This window comes from Austrofundulus limnaeus, unplaced genomic scaffold (genome assembly GCF_001266775.1).
Source record: "Austrofundulus limnaeus strain Quisiro unplaced genomic scaffold, Austrofundulus_limnaeus-1.0 Scaffold14, whole genome shotgun sequence".
NCBI classification, from domain to species: domain Eukaryota; kingdom Metazoa; phylum Chordata; class Actinopteri; order Cyprinodontiformes; family Rivulidae; genus Austrofundulus; species Austrofundulus limnaeus.
In genome coordinates, this window is record NW_013952416.1 from 197,363 (window position 1) to 212,965 (window position 15,603).

The following is a 15,603-nucleotide window of genomic DNA, read 5'->3' on the forward strand; positions in this document are numbered from 1 at the left end:
ATATATATATATAATTTCAAACAATAAACCAATAACAAAATTTCAACTCCTCAAACAGTAACTCATGCAAATACAAATTAAACAATTTCACATTTCTTTAACAATTCAACAACAAAAATTGTTGGCAAAAAGTGAYTTTGTGCTTCTTGCTACTCCAATTTAAGAAAAGTATAATTTTGACCAACAGGCTTAAAAGACTGATGCAGATGGACAMCTTTTGTAGATTTTAAATGATATCCCCCCCAAACCAGATGCAAAACATCTTCCTCAAAATATGCAATATTAAGTACAGTTTCAATTTTTTACATTTGCTGTTTCTGCTTCAATGTCTTGGTTATAAAAATGACCACAAACCTTTCCTTTTACCATAAAATAGGCTTTTACTTTATTTATGGCAAGAGTTTTCAAAAAAACAAATAAAAAAGGCTGTTGATTTAACAACTGATAAATGTAAATGGGACTTCTTAAGAAAATATAGATTAGGGTTAGTTTACTCACAATTTRATCACTTTACAAGTTTCGCTTTAAAAATAACCTATGAATCAGTTTTATTGACTAAGCTTCACTCTTTCAGTGATTCAAACACCACTTCAAGACAGGTCATCCATGGCTATTTGGATCTGGAAGATTCTTAAAATGTAATGTAGGCGGTGAGCAACAACATTTGTAACAAACGGTCCTTTTTAAAGCAGCAGTTTTGACTCATTTGGTTTTGGAAATGATAATCATAGTTGGTAATCACTGTGTGGTTTCAGTAGAGCACCGGTTCAACTCAGTAATAATGTAACGTATTTATAAACGGTGAATTATGGGATCTGCTTCACAGACCTGAGCTCTTCAGAGCTGTGGCTCAGACACAATGAGGGACGACGCACGACAAATGTCCGGTGTTGGACACAAACACTGCGGTCACTCGATGGGAGCGTTGACTCTTTGAACAGGCAGCTTGATAACAACTGGAAGTAAAACCTATTTTTACGCCTGACTTCAAGCTGCATAATAAATAATGTGAAGCACGTGGAAAAATACTGAACTCCAGGTGACCAATACAAGACAATACAAGAGTACAACAAAGTCACATCATAACAAACGTGTGTGGGTGGTGACGATTGCAGTTGAGCTAGTTTTATGTGTAGATTTACCTGTAAGCCTAAAAACACACACAGATACCAGGGTGGGGTGTCTTCAATGGTGTAAATCATATCCATCCTCCGTGCATCCACACCGTCTGTGCTGTCGAGTGTCTCAGAAATTGAGCTCTAGACGTGCAACGACAAGCAGGGAGGGGGGAACACTGTAATTACTTTCACAACATCTTTGAAATTGTAACCCTCCTGTAAGGGTGACAATACACATAACAGTTTAATGCATTTTGTTAGGATTTATCTAGAGTTAAGTAGAGGACATCAATGACGTAAAGTGAGCGTGTCCGAGCAGTGAAGGAGGAATTTAAATGTCAAATGAAAAGAGAAAAAAAAAAGCATTGTCTCTGTGACAAAAGATCCAAGGAGAGATATTGAGTCCGTCTTTTCTGTTCCTTATCAGCTACTTTCAGCTCAAGTTTAACTCTTAAAGTTTTRAAGTCTAAAACACAGCTGAGCTTCTCCATGTTTTCATTTGATGAATTAAAAACAAAACTCAGACACTTCTAGTTGTAAACAGCTTCATTGTGATCACTTATTAGATAGAGTGAAACTTTAGACCTTCCTTCATTTTTAAAAACCATAAAAAAATAATTGCAAATAAAAAATTTAAAAACAACTGAGTAATGATCCAACTCACAAAAGAACACTTTCTTCTCAGCATTTCAAGTCAAAAATAAATCTGTTTTATACTACCAAAGGAAGTGAAAATAAATATACTGTCTTTAGGAAAGACTTCCATTAAAATACAATTTGAAACTAACTTCCATTTAAAGAACAATATGAAATAACATAAAAAAAAACATCCAATCATTTTCATAAACAACCTATTTACGTTGAACTTTGGGGTTTTAAAAAATGCTAAGACAAACTGATGCATGAAAAAAAAATGCAAGTCACAGGAAACATGATGCTGACTATGGTTAAAAAAAAAAAAACCATCATCATAAGTAAGGTTTTTAACCCCTGCAACGAATCCCAGTTTAGTTGAAAAATGACATTGTTGTTTGAAGTTTTCTGTTTTTAGAGTGACCTTTTCTGCTGCTTGATGATCCTTGCTGTAGATGGCCATCAGCTCTGTGTTCTCAGTGTCCTGGTCTCCACTGGCACCGCCGACTCCATTTACCACCACCTAAACACGYAAATTAGATTTGAGTCACGCGCATTCTCCTTTTACATGACAACACATAAAGGAGATATAATTATTTTACAAAAACAGGATGGCACATCTGATTTAGATATGAAAATGTATACCCTGTCCTGCAGTATACAAACTTCTTAAAAACAGGCCAATTTCCTACTGAGGCTGAAGGCATGAATATGTGAGCTTTTATTTATCAGGTTTTAAACGCTGCCTTTTGTTTAATTAATACAAGCGAAGCTCACCATTGTATTCTAACTTTTCATTTCTAATTTTTTTGCTAACATGTACTGACACAAAGATCATAGTTTGAGTTGGCAGACTAAACAAGAAGATACGATGAAGACAAAACAAGTGAATTAGTTTAAAAGGGAACTAAAAGATCTGAAAGAACAACTGATATAAAATTAAGGAAATAGAATACGAAATAAGAAAGAAAAGCCAAGTACACTTTAAAGAAAGACAATTAATGTCATCTTTACTAAACAAATCAATATTTTGTCCTTCAGTAATATCCTGAGCTCTACCCACCAAACTGCTCACATTTTATCAAACCTTTGTACTCTTCACCCAGATGACTCACTTCTTTTGTGTCACTGAATGTTTAAATCACGTGCGTTTTATTTATGAGAAGGTCTGAGATAAATTAACACTRTTATTAGTCTGCCTGTTGAGTGACATCAGGCATCAGTCTGGTGCCGACAGACAAACAAACCAAACAGATGGACACTGGGTGACCATGAAGAGGTCCGTTTGTCCACTTGACTGAATGAGCAAAAACAATAAAAACTGTGCCACATTTAAAGCGCCTGTGACATCAATTTTTTTTTGTAATACATATGAATGCCTTTTTAGAAAGAGGACATTGATAAAATATTGCAAAACAAATTTCATGTCGCTGAGATGAACAGTTGTTGAGATATTTGCCTGTGAAGTAACAGGAAGTGATGTCATAGGGGAATGTCTGCATGTGAACAGAGCGTTGCTACAACAGCCAACAACCCAGACTGTATAGAACAATCTGATGTTTGAGATTATTTTGAGTCCCTATCAGAGAGATGAAGAAGAGTCAGAGTTCAAATAATATTGTTTCAATAAACAAAGACCAGAGAGTTTTCTTTGTTAGAGTTCCCCTTTGATGTCACTTCCTGTTTCACTTTGGCTGAGCCAAGTTCAACAGAAAATATGCCAGTTATGGGAAAAAATGTGTTAAATTGTGTGTATTATTCCAACTTTCTTAAATATAAAGATGTTTTCCTTGACTTTTGGTATTTGAAGAATATGCATGTCACAGGACCTTTAAGCACAAGAGTGAAAAAAGGAAGAGAGGTAGAGGGTTTGTTTGGACAAGTTGTGTTTCACGTTTTAGGAACGTTGTCACGGAAACAACGGATACACACCGGGATGGGGTAGAAATGCGTGCCATGTTTGGTCTCGTCATCATATTTTCCACCCTCGCTGTTGCYGTCCATCGATTTGGAGGTGGTGTTCTTCCCGACGCCCATGTCTGTGTCTTTGATGCTTTCCTTCTCCTCCTCTCCGGTGCCTCCTTTATCTTGCTCTGGTCCAAACGCTGCAGATGAATCCTCCTTCAGCTCTGAGACATTTTCCAGGAGTGCCTCACCTGTTTGGACACACAAAAACAAACAAGTCTGAGAACTCAGAGGAGGCTGCCAGGTCACTGCTACTTGTACTTCTGAGTACTAACTGATCACATAAAGAAGGGAAATGTTCCCAATCATGACTAGAAAAATATCAGGATTTGTTTCCCTTTTTTTTTTAGTTTCACATCGTCTTTCAATTCTGTTTTTTGAAGTGTTTATTTTGCCAAAAATAGCAGGACTATGGTTCTGACACAGCAGTCAACTGATCAGGAGCCAAAACCAACAACTTTTTAATATCTGACCATCAGCATGAATCAGGATAAAGTTTTTCTTTTCCTTTTCAAGATTGCCTACAAAGTAAAAACCAGAGGAGACGTTAAGCAACAGGTTTGGGGAAGGGAACTGACAATGAAGAAGACACAAACCAAAATTCAGAGCTGGTATAAAAACGTTGAAGGCAGAAAGAAGGATTTAGGTTTGGTCTATCAGGCGTGGGGTGGTTGTGTCTAAATCTCATGGTGTGTAAGTTACATTTGTTTATAATGCAACCTTGATTGATGTTACTCTTTACGATCCCTTTTTCACAGTTTCTGTTTAAACTTGAAAAACAGACTCGCAWTATTTAAATTTATCTTGAATTGCCTATGGTGAACATTTACTAATGGTAAAAAACTGGACACTAGTAGAATAATGTGTTCAAAATGTTTTATTAAGTACGGAGCTTCAAAGGTTTTGGGGTTAACTGAGCCATGCTTCAGAAAGAACACAAATCACATCCCAAGAAACAAAAATAAAATACCAAAATGAATATGTCTGATACAAATAACTAAATTATCAGGGTGTAGCCCCAAATACGCCCTCCTGTGCTTGTGATCCAAACCTTCAAACAAAAGATTAAAGGATCACAATTTTCTTCTCCTCCCATAGAGCTCAATGCAAAGCTGCTCCAATATTTATACACTTTTGTTACTTTTTAAAAACATTCTTGATTACAAAACCCGTATGACTAATTAACGGTGTTTCAAGTTAGCCTTAAGAATGTTAGCTGAAACTAAAGAGGTCAAATTAACTATGCATATAAAAACCTTAACATGGTTTTTACCACAGACTTCTTCAATGTCCAACAGAAAATAATTTAAACTGAGATAATTCAGACTAGCCCAGTGTTAAATCTATGTAGAGCTGACACTTAAGCCTACACATGAACCTTTGCTTGTTGTGTCCGAGTCACTCTGAACCAAAATATGCACAGATTGGCAACACGGCACCAAAAACAAGACAAAAAACTGCATCTGAATATTGTATTTGAACTGTAGTTAAAATGATTAGGATTACAGATAATTACAGATTATTCCAGCATTGTCTTTATACGAAATACATTCACCAATAACAGGACAACAATGCCATTAAATATCTAAAACATTGTTTTTCCATTATTTTGCCTCAAAATGAGACAGTTTTTATGTTGGAGTGATGTTTTTCTAAAAGTTTCGACCCCCGCCCCCCTCCCCCCTCCCCAGCCACTATCCCTGCTTGCAGTGTAAGATGTTGGGATAGGTGTGCAATACCTAGCTGACACATCCCATCACTCCTGTGAAGCTGGGCAGCTGGGAGCATCTGTGTGGAGGGAGCGAGAGAAAGGAAAGGAGGAGGTGAAAAGAAATAGGATGAAGGCCACGATAAGAGGTGGGGGAGGGGGAGGAGGCACAGAGGAGAAACACAAAGGGGTCAGGGATCAGGAGGAGGGAGGTGAGAGATACGTTAATTTGACAAAAAGCATTCAACCACAAACAGTGACCGATGTGCTGCTGATTATAACTTAGATTATCAGGTGAAATGTAGAGCTGGAAGAGCAGAGAGAGACCAGTTTCATAATCTATCCTTCCACCTTGGCAAAAGTCACAGACAAGAACAACCCAGAATTTATGAGCTGAGGATTTTTAATTAACAATAAAACTGCCTAATTTTAAAAAATCCTGATATTTTTTATTTCCTGACTCCCTGCAGCAGCTCTGATCACACAGACAATCACACAGCTGAAGAAAAAGCTATCAGATTATTGCTGAACTGTTTTGTAATATTGATAGGAGATGTGATTTATAAAAGCACCCCGCAACAACACCACAGTAAAGTTGAATTAAGGAAGGCAGAATGCAGGATTACAGCATTTATCCCAGATGAGCTGAGCTGCAAAGGAGCAAATAAATAAAAAGATAGAAGATAATAAGTGTACACACAGCAGCTAGAACAAAGCAGCAGCTAAAGATCCACGTGCAGTCCGAGAGAACACAGAACTGGTTGAACTTTTCTACAAACACGTCATTAAGTGCTTCTACAACTGAGTGCTTTTGTTACTGTAATCAGACCTGAATGACATCAGCTGGGAAACTGCTCTGGTGACTAAGCAGTTTTTTTTGTGTGGAAATTTTTCCTTTACTATTTAGTAGCTTCACTGCCTTTATTCAAACAAGACTTGTGAGGGCTTTTTTTCCCCCCTTCCACTAAATTGGAGGAAAAATAAAAGCTTCTCCCCAGACATTAAACTACGTAAAATTATAAATTTCATCTGAAAAATGTGAATTTCTGTGATTCTCAATGTTTTTTTTTAACTTGAGTTGAATGATTGAAACATCCAATCAGAAATCTTTGTACACACTGACGTGCTTCACAAATAAAAAAAACTATGACTGCACTTCAAGCTAATTGTTGTTAATGGAGGTGTAACTAAAGTTCACACMTAAATAAACATCTAAAGAGAAATTACAGTAACAAGGGTTCAGATAAACTTATTTGTCAATTTCTTTCTGGGAAACTCTAAAAAACATTAAAAYGGGAGAAATACTAAATTTTTGCAGCAATGCCTAAGATTCCCTTAAGCCCGACTCATCAGCTATGATGTGGGTCTGACAAAACCATCCCAGCTGCCTTTGGGTGACTCTATGATGAGCCTGTCTGGGTCATGCTCACTGACTGAGCTGAAATAAAAAAATAAAAAGTCATGCTTTTGTGAAATAAAGTCTGGCATAGGTGCCATTTTTTTAAATTTATTTTGTACTGTGCAAAGGACAACCTTTTTTTAAATATCACCCATGTAATAGTTATTTAAAAAGACAAAAACATTCTTTAAGTGTGAACTTTTAGTTTTATTACTGCAATCACATTTTGACTCGTGAACATTCACACTATGAATTTCATTCATTCAAAGATGTTGCAACCCACTGAAAACCAAAAAATATGTTTTTGAAAAAGCTTATGAGAAGACTTGAAGCGGTGAAGAAAGGGTAYGGACTTCGTAAATAGATAATTCAAGTTATAAAACAATTACAATTGTTATTAAACCAAAATACACGTGTCTTGTAGACCCCACCCCGAACTCCACAAGGGTAACGAAATATCTAGGTCATGTTTACACTGGTCAGTTTCCTGCCAGGAGAGGAGAGGTAATGGAAATAAGGTGACATGACTCAGTACAGATTAAAAGATAAAAAGTGAGAAGGAGCACTGACGCTTGCATACAGCATGTGATTGTAGTTTCTTTATACGAGTACTAAATACARTCAAATATTTCCAGTTCTCTCGTAGGTCTTAGAGATAACTCTAATCTAGCAAATGCAAACCAAATTACTGCAGTTATATTGTAAAAACACAAACAATCATTCCAGATCCAGCAAATTGAAGATATTTAGYAGTAATATTAAATAAATGCATTAGTTGAAGCAATAAAATGTGATTTCAGCTTTTGCCCTGACTGTTGTCTTCATTTGAACATTCAAATCAAGAACTCGTTTGACTTCTTGATTTGAATGTTCTGGCCACTGCAACAGGAACCAATGAACAAACATTCAAATGGTTTAAAACCAGTGTAAATATTTCATTTAAAGGGAAGGAAGCCCAAATCACTGCCATGCTTCATTCTTCAATGAATCAAGGTAACAGTCAATCATTATTTTAAAGACCAACAAAATGTTAAAAAAAGATTCAAATTCAATCAATTTCAATGCATTAATAAGCACCACATGGGTGATTTTGTAAGGGTCATCACGTGATATCTGAGGCTGGAAACAAATCCTACAGACTCAGCAAAATATTTTTTTGATGAAGATCCAAAAATAAACTTGATACAGCTCCAACTTTCCTGAAAGTAGCTGTCTGGTGTAATATCAATCAATAATACTGCRTCACAAACTCTGCCCATGTTGGAGATTTCAGTCACTTCTATTGATTCATTTCACCTTTATCCAGGTAAATATTGAGACATGGTGTCTCGTTCGAAATAGATACCTGCTATGATAGGGCACAGGTCTTCAAAAATGGAAAAATGATTCACAAAAGTGTTGCAATAAACAAACAAAAAGGTTAAACATGATCTTTAACATGTTAGCTTAGCTTAGAATCAGTTTTGTTGCTAGAATGTTTGTTTTATGGAAGGTTACTAAAAAAATAAAAATAAAGCATGAATCTCAAGCTAAAAAAACTGACTCAKGACTATTTTTTAACTAAATAATTGGTCATGTCCTGACTGTAAACCACATCAATCACAAGGACAGTAAATTAATTTTTAACACAGGTGMATAGTTTGAAATTGATTTTAAACAAGGTAATTACAAATTTAAAAAAACATTTAGATTAAAACATATGAAAACAGTTGGTTTGAAGCCAGGCTAATGCATCTTTTTAAAGAAATTATAGTGAAGACCTGTATGCCATTTCTCACTTCTGTTCTCAGGTGAAACGTACAGTAACTGTATGCTTATTATACGTTGTTGAACCTACCAAGCCCTCAGGGTTTCTTTTTTTAATTATTGCCTGAGGATAGAGTTTCGCAGTCTTTATTGTTGCTTGAAGGTGAAAAAAATCCTTTGAGCCGACAGGAGACAGATTCCTGCTGCTGCTCTCTGTCAGACAACCAGTTTTACCTGTATGTAAAGGCTGATTTAAACTCCATGAGACGTTAAGAAGTCTGTTCTTGTCCGTGTGATTGTGAGACGGGGGTTTTCCACATGGACATTTTATACTCAAACTGTGACGCAGAACTCATGGGAAGCTGATGAAAGTTTGATGAAACTTTGATATGATGTGGGTCAACAGTCTGCACCAATTCTGTTTTATATTCTTCTGGCCTCCAAAAAATGCTCCAGCTGACGGACTTCATTTTACAGCCTTATTTTGTGGTGTAATATCTTCTTTTCTGTTAATTATTCAATTAACGTTTAACAGCACTTTGAARCAGAAACAGTCAGGTTTATCATTCCCCTTTGTATTTACTAAATGTCTTTACAACAAAACCTTAAAAATTAGGTTCAAGTTTGTACACACTGTTTTTTGTGATCTAATGCAAACTTTGCAAAAAATATCCCATACAGATAAAACTAAAATAAAACTCAAAAAGGCTTTAAAGTCTGCAACAAATTCACTAGATTTTTTTGCATAAAAGCTTAATTTGCAACTGTCACTGATAAAATCGATTAGTGCCTCCCAACTGCATTCAAAGAAAATCAATAAAAAATGTTTTTTAATCCAATAAAGTCTCCCACCCAGTCATTCAACAAGCCAGATGTGACTCTGAAAGGTATCCGTTATAAAACTAAACCAGTATAATTAGCTGTAAACCATCTCAAACTATATGATAGAGAGATAATTCATGGAAAGTTCATTGTTTTAAATAGCACTATGTACTGATATGCTGCTGAACATGGTTTAGGAGGTTATAATACAGATGGATGATCTCATGCTGTACTGATTAGCCAATAAATATTTTACTTGCAATACTTTCTTTCATTACATCACCAACAGAATCAGAAGCAGGCGTCCGGATATTAATGAAAGTTCCAGTTTGTTGCTTCACAGATTGCACAATCATCTAAAAATCAAATCAAATGCTGTCTTAGTGCAGATTTATAAGTCTACAAGCCTCAGAGTCACAGCTCACCACAGACACACACCTTTCCACAGTACAGTGGGAAAGCAGAGCGTGACTCAGCACTACAGTGTAATCTTACTCACATGTCGGGCACAGCAAACTGTGCCAAGAGTCCATTTCTGCGACCCAGTTTACCTCGGCTTGACCCATCATCCTGTGATGCCTCTGCCCCGTTAACTGAGTCAGACTCACTAAAGAGGTTGATGTAAAGATTTAAAGGGAAGCAGTGCCGGTGATGATGCTCACTGTTCTTTATGTCTGCTGTTCTTCTTGTGCAACAGAGCAAAGGGTGAGCAAAAATCCTTTTATATGTGCTTAGCCAGTAAAGATGGTTCTGATAAACTGTAACTGCACTAAAGGCATTTAAGTCATCAAATTGTTCGTTTTAGGGAAGTAAATTATAAAGTAACAGACAAATGGTAGAACAAAAATAAGAAATGTTGGCTGTGTCCAAAACGGCAGGCCGGGTCCTCCGAAGGCCGAATTTGTCGGCCGCATAAGTCACAGCACCGCGACGAAGGACGTCCAAAACCGAAGACTCCTCCGATGCGGCCGACAAATACGTCCTTCCTTTTCCCCGATTTGAAGGACTGGTCTGATGGATCCTTCCCGGCCCAGCATATCCCATAATGCATTGCGGCCTGACCGGAGATTTGTTTAAGCTAGTAATGGCGGACGAAGCGAGAGAAAAGAATACGTTTTAAATAAAAATATGGCGATATAAAAATTAAAAAAAAATTAGCGGTTGTAATTCTAATACTTTTATCATTTGTATAGACATGTTTTTAAATATAATTTTTATCATAAAAAACACGAAATAAACATGAACCTACAGCGGGTCAATTAGTTCTTCAAATGTTACCTTTAAGTTAATTTGATTGTTTTGTGATATTAATAATGCTAATATATTGATATTTTTCTAGTTTTGATTTAAGTTTGCTTGTTTAGCGTCGTCACAGTTGCTAGGTGACATGATGTACGCCGGGGTAAGGAGKGGAGGCTAGACCGTCCAAATTCACAGCCTCTTTTTTTCCGGTCTTACCGGTCTACCAAGGACCCGGCCCGCCGCGACCGGGGAGTCTGGGTCCTCCGGAGGACCCGGCCTGTCGTTTTGGACACAGCCGTTGAGACTTATAAACCAGTTGCATGCTTCAATCTTAAGCATGCAATGCTCCATTTTCATTAAAAGATATTTTTACAATAAATTGAGATTTTTTTTCCTCACTTGAGGATTCCTGGAGTCGTACATCTGAAAAATTTAATCATTACTTCTCTGCTTTGTTCAGGGAGCAAATTGCTTTTATTTTTATAGCAGGCAGAAGTCGTTCTGTCTTTAGCTTCTTATTCATGATGGAAAATTTTAAGTGTCTCTGTTCAAATTGTATTGTTTTCTTTTAATAAAACAAGGCAAACGTTCTCATTCTGTGACTTGGAACCTGTTCAAAATTACCTTCACTTTCAACACAAATCCATACACCAGTCAACCTGGCAGTCAGTCTGTTCTGGGGATTTCTGAGCTGAATGAATACCTGCCTCACACAATCAAGAACAACAAAATACACCTGGTCCTAAAAAAATCCAGCTCATGAAGGATATATGCACTCAAACCTTTCAGTGCTAAAATCTCAAGTCATTAAGGATCACAGTAAGATTGTATTATCAAATTCCTCAAGAAAAACAAGCAGGAGTGGAGGAGGCTGGACAAATTTACATCCAGAATGATGTAATAGAATAGAAGGCCTTATTGTTCTGTTTTGTTTCAAAACCACACTGACTCATAAAAGTGAGTGTTTAACACTCCTAATCAGTCAAGGTGCTGTACAAATCATATGATAAGTGTGTTGTTTTATAAAATGTCATCTAGCTTCCCCTGGGCCCTACTGTTTTCTGTTCAACTGTGGCTGGAGAAGTCAGTGGTCTGTGGTGAAATCACCAGCTTCTGTTTAAGGGAGTGGTGCCAATTTCAGTCAGCCGGAGAGGAGATAACAGCAGCAAAATTATCTGGAGTCTAACCGGCAGACAGAATAAAAAACAAGCGGACATGCATCCAAAATAAACCACAATTCCAATCAGAACATTAAAGAAAAATTGTGCAGAAATGTATGGATGTTGGATTAGACTTTTGATGCAGGACTACACCATGGATGCTTTTTCCCCACAACTGCTCACATGTGGCCACTGAATCCCATGCCAGGACTAAAGACCCTTTCAATCCCACTTCAAGGTTTGYGTGGTGCAAAGGAATGTAGTTAATTCTGCAAGATGTGAAAAAAGTTACAAGCGCACGAAGAAAAAGGCTGATGAGGCTGCCATGCTTGCCTGTTAAAATTTGGTTTTGCATGATGTTGCTGTGTTGTTTCTCTTTGAGCTCGAGAGGACAATCTGAAGGAATACAGGACTTCTTCCAGAAGTTACTCTGAGTATAAAATGTCCATGTAAAAAAGAACATCTCACAACAATGTCTGAGAGAACAGAGTTTGACAGTAGCTACGTTTCCACTGCAAATGTGCACAAAACTTTGTCGATATTTTGTTAATGTCCAAAAACAGTTTCACGACTGCGGTGTTTCCATTAAGTAAGAAATGCTATTTAAGTCACACGTGAATACGTTTGTTCTCGCGATAAGTCATTGCAAACATGGCGGCGATGGATGTAAACACACAGCATGTTGCTACCGCGACACTAGCGCTCATCATCAAAGGAAATGTCGGCGTCTTTTATCGAGGCTTTCCAGCGACAATTCCCTACTTGGGAGCCGCTACGTATGCTATGTTTTTGGGAAATTGTAGTCGATGAGTTTACTATTTTATATAACTTCTGTGATATTACTACTATTTCTACTTCCTGTATCTTCTTCGTCATCGTCTTTTTCGCCAGTAGAAACAGCCGGCTGTTGATCCCGTGACTCTAGTGATGCAAAAAAAGTGTTTCCATTGCAGTTTTGCAAAAAACACCAATTTTTATACGGTCAAAATACCACCTCATCCTAGCGCAAAAACATTTTGTTGAAAAACTTAATTTTTTTCAAAACCGACGTGTTTCCATTCAGCAAATTTATTTTCGAAATTCTAATTTGCGCATTTTCATTGTCAATGGAAACGCAGCTGCTTCTATTAGAATATAAACCCACCTTTAGAAAAGGCCCCTAAGTTTAGAAATAAAAAAGAACAGGGGGTCTCGGGTATCATTTCTCCAGGATGTGTATCRAGTCTAATCCAAACAAAAAATCGTTCAACACCAATTTGCTAGGGCTGCAACTAATGACTAATTTGATAGTCAACTAATCTGCAATCTTATTTTTTTAATTAATCGATCAGTCATTGATTATTTCTGTCACAACATCCATCTAAGCTTCCTGTGGGTRCACCTCTTGTTCCCACTCCAGTGCACATTTCGTCTCATCTCCTCGCACCTGTGAATGTTACCCAGTCTTTTTACCTTAATATAACAAGTTCACATAGAAAATTAAAGTATCGACCCATGAAACGTATACATTTGAACCTTAAGCTTAATAGCGTAATTTTACCAATACAGAACAGTGTTTCCCCTAGGAAATTGTTCTTGGTGGGGATMTACTTGTTTTATTAAAGCATAAATTTACATGACTCACCTGCAATTATGGTAATAAATTTACACATACATGAATATATAATAGCCTAACTACATCCTAGTTAAGGACTCCTCATGATAATTATTAATAAAATTCTTTAYATTATTGCTGTATAATGGTAGGGGAAACACTGCAGAACGCATTAGCTAACGTTAACATAACTAATAGCGTCCACTTCCAAGATACACAGTTTTCTGATGGTAAACTAACAAAAATTATAGACAGTTGACTTTAACATGAAGTGGTAAGTCACTGAAAATAAGATTTAAAAAGGCATCAATTTGACAAACAAGTTAACTTTCTGAAACTAACCATTCTGTAGCGTGTTAGTGTTGTTTTCATTGCCGCTGTCCTGCCATAAAATGAACGAGTCTGCATTTTACTTTCTTTGGTTGATTTTCTGTCAAATGTAGCCAACTTTTGAAAGTTTGCATCTTGTTTGTTTTGCCTCTTCCACGTGGCCGTCTTTGAGCATGAGCACTACAATTTACACATAGATAACAAAGTCGTCTCATATGCTGATCAGGTTAGCAAAGAACATCAGTAGGGATGGGAATAGCACCGATTTGCATGAGATGAATTACCCAAAACAGTTTGTAAAACTGAAACCMAAAACAAATCTGTTTGAGGAAGCTAAGCACCATGTTCAGGAATTTTAAAGATAAAAAAGGAAAGTCCAGATGTCTTTCATTCAATTGTAATTGAATCAACAGAATAAAAATCCAAGTCAGGTCAAGTCAATGAAATTATGAGCACAGAAATGGCTAAAGTAGTGCAGACAAGATTATGAAAACAGCATGGTCAAAACTGAAACCAAGCTTAACTGTTTCGTTACCGATATGTCTAACAGATAAGGCTTCTTTGTAGTTTCCTTAGTTTTAACAAACTGGTGTGTGAAGATCACAAAGAACAACAAGGTACGCTGCTTCTCCAACAATAAACCATGGGTGACCCCAGAGCAGAAGGCCCTGCTGAACGAGAAGAAGAGGGCCTTCAGATCTGGCAACAAAGAGGAACTGAGGAGRGTGGAAAAGGATCTTAAATACAAGATCTGGAGGGGCAAAGAAMGCTTCAGGAGGAAGATGGAGGAGCAGCTCCAACAAAACAAAGTTTGAGAGGTCTGGAGTAATATGAATAAAATCTCTGGCCACTTCAAGGACAATGGAGGAGCCACAGTGCCTGCAGATCGGAGGTGGGCTAACGACCTGAATTTGTTTTTCAATAGATTTGACTCTGGTCCGCTGACCACCTCCCCCGCCATGGATGCGTAGATGCGAATGATGAGGAATGCAGGGGGGGTCAATCAGTGACTTTGTTGGCTTGGTGTGAAACCAACGCTCTCCAAATCAATGCCAGCAAGACAAAGGAGATGGTCATAGACCTCAGGAGGAAGTCACCCCTTACAGCACCGGTGAACATCCAGGGAAAAGACATTGGGCCTCATGCAAGAACATGTTCGTATTTTTATCCTAAATTTCTCTTACTTTTGTTCATACGAATGTGCCACGTCAGATTCAACGAACTCTTCTATCTTCAGGAAAAGTGTGTAAATGAGCTGCGTAAACTGATGAATGCTTATCAGGTGCTCGTGCATGAGGAGAGGTGATTAGCATAATTACCACCCCAAAAACACCATATAAGGATATACGTTTCCTGCCCAACATTCCAAGAAGTGTCCATTCATAAATGACATTGCAAAGTAAAAAATAAAAACTTTACGAGTTCAGAGACTGAAGTCCTGCTCTCAGAGATCCAGGAAAAAAAAAAGTCATTTTTAGCAGCGTCAGACCTGCTAAAGCCAAGGAATGAAATGACGACTGCTGTTAATGTCGTGTCTCCTGTGGGTCATACACAATCACAGAAATAAAAATCTAAATCATATTCATCTCTCTCTAGTCCTGTTCTGGTTTTTCTTTGCTCAAATATTTTAATGTAAGTGTAAACACCTGTGTTACATAGTTTTCGTTTATTCAGAAGAAGAAAAGTCGCGCACCACTAACCCCAACACTCCACCCCCACCCCGGCCGTCTCCCCTTTCCCGACCGTTGCAAGTGTCAGATGCGGTTCTGGGAAAAAAATAAAGCATTTTAAAATGTCTCCAAACTTCTATTAATGCATAATTTAAGCTGGTTTGTAGTTTGAGATCTTATTATTATTATTCTAGTGTTATACTACAGTATTAAAAG

The 15,603-nt window shown here is 37.3% G+C and overlaps 1 protein-coding gene across 3 annotated transcripts in view; it reads right to left on the reverse strand.

Moving 5' to 3' along the window:
* slc23a2 (solute carrier family 23 member 2) overlaps window positions 1–15,603 on the reverse strand; it is a 32,146-nt gene that overhangs the window by 13,459 nt on the left and 3,084 nt on the right. For 2 of the 3 annotated variants that reach the window (XM_014002574.1, XM_014002573.1), the window contains exons 2-5: window positions 5,456–5,504; window positions 3,684–3,907; window positions 2,176–2,274; window positions 1,143–1,259 (exon numbers count right to left, since the gene is read on the reverse strand). In XM_014002574.1, the coding sequence (XP_013858028.1) occupies window positions 1,143–1,259; window positions 2,176–2,274; window positions 3,684–3,907; window positions 5,456–5,504 (489 nt within the window). The remainder of the gene's footprint in view (window positions 1–1,142; window positions 1,260–2,175; window positions 2,275–3,683; window positions 3,908–5,455; window positions 5,505–15,603) is intronic. The other variant, XM_014002575.1, reaches the window with a different exon arrangement.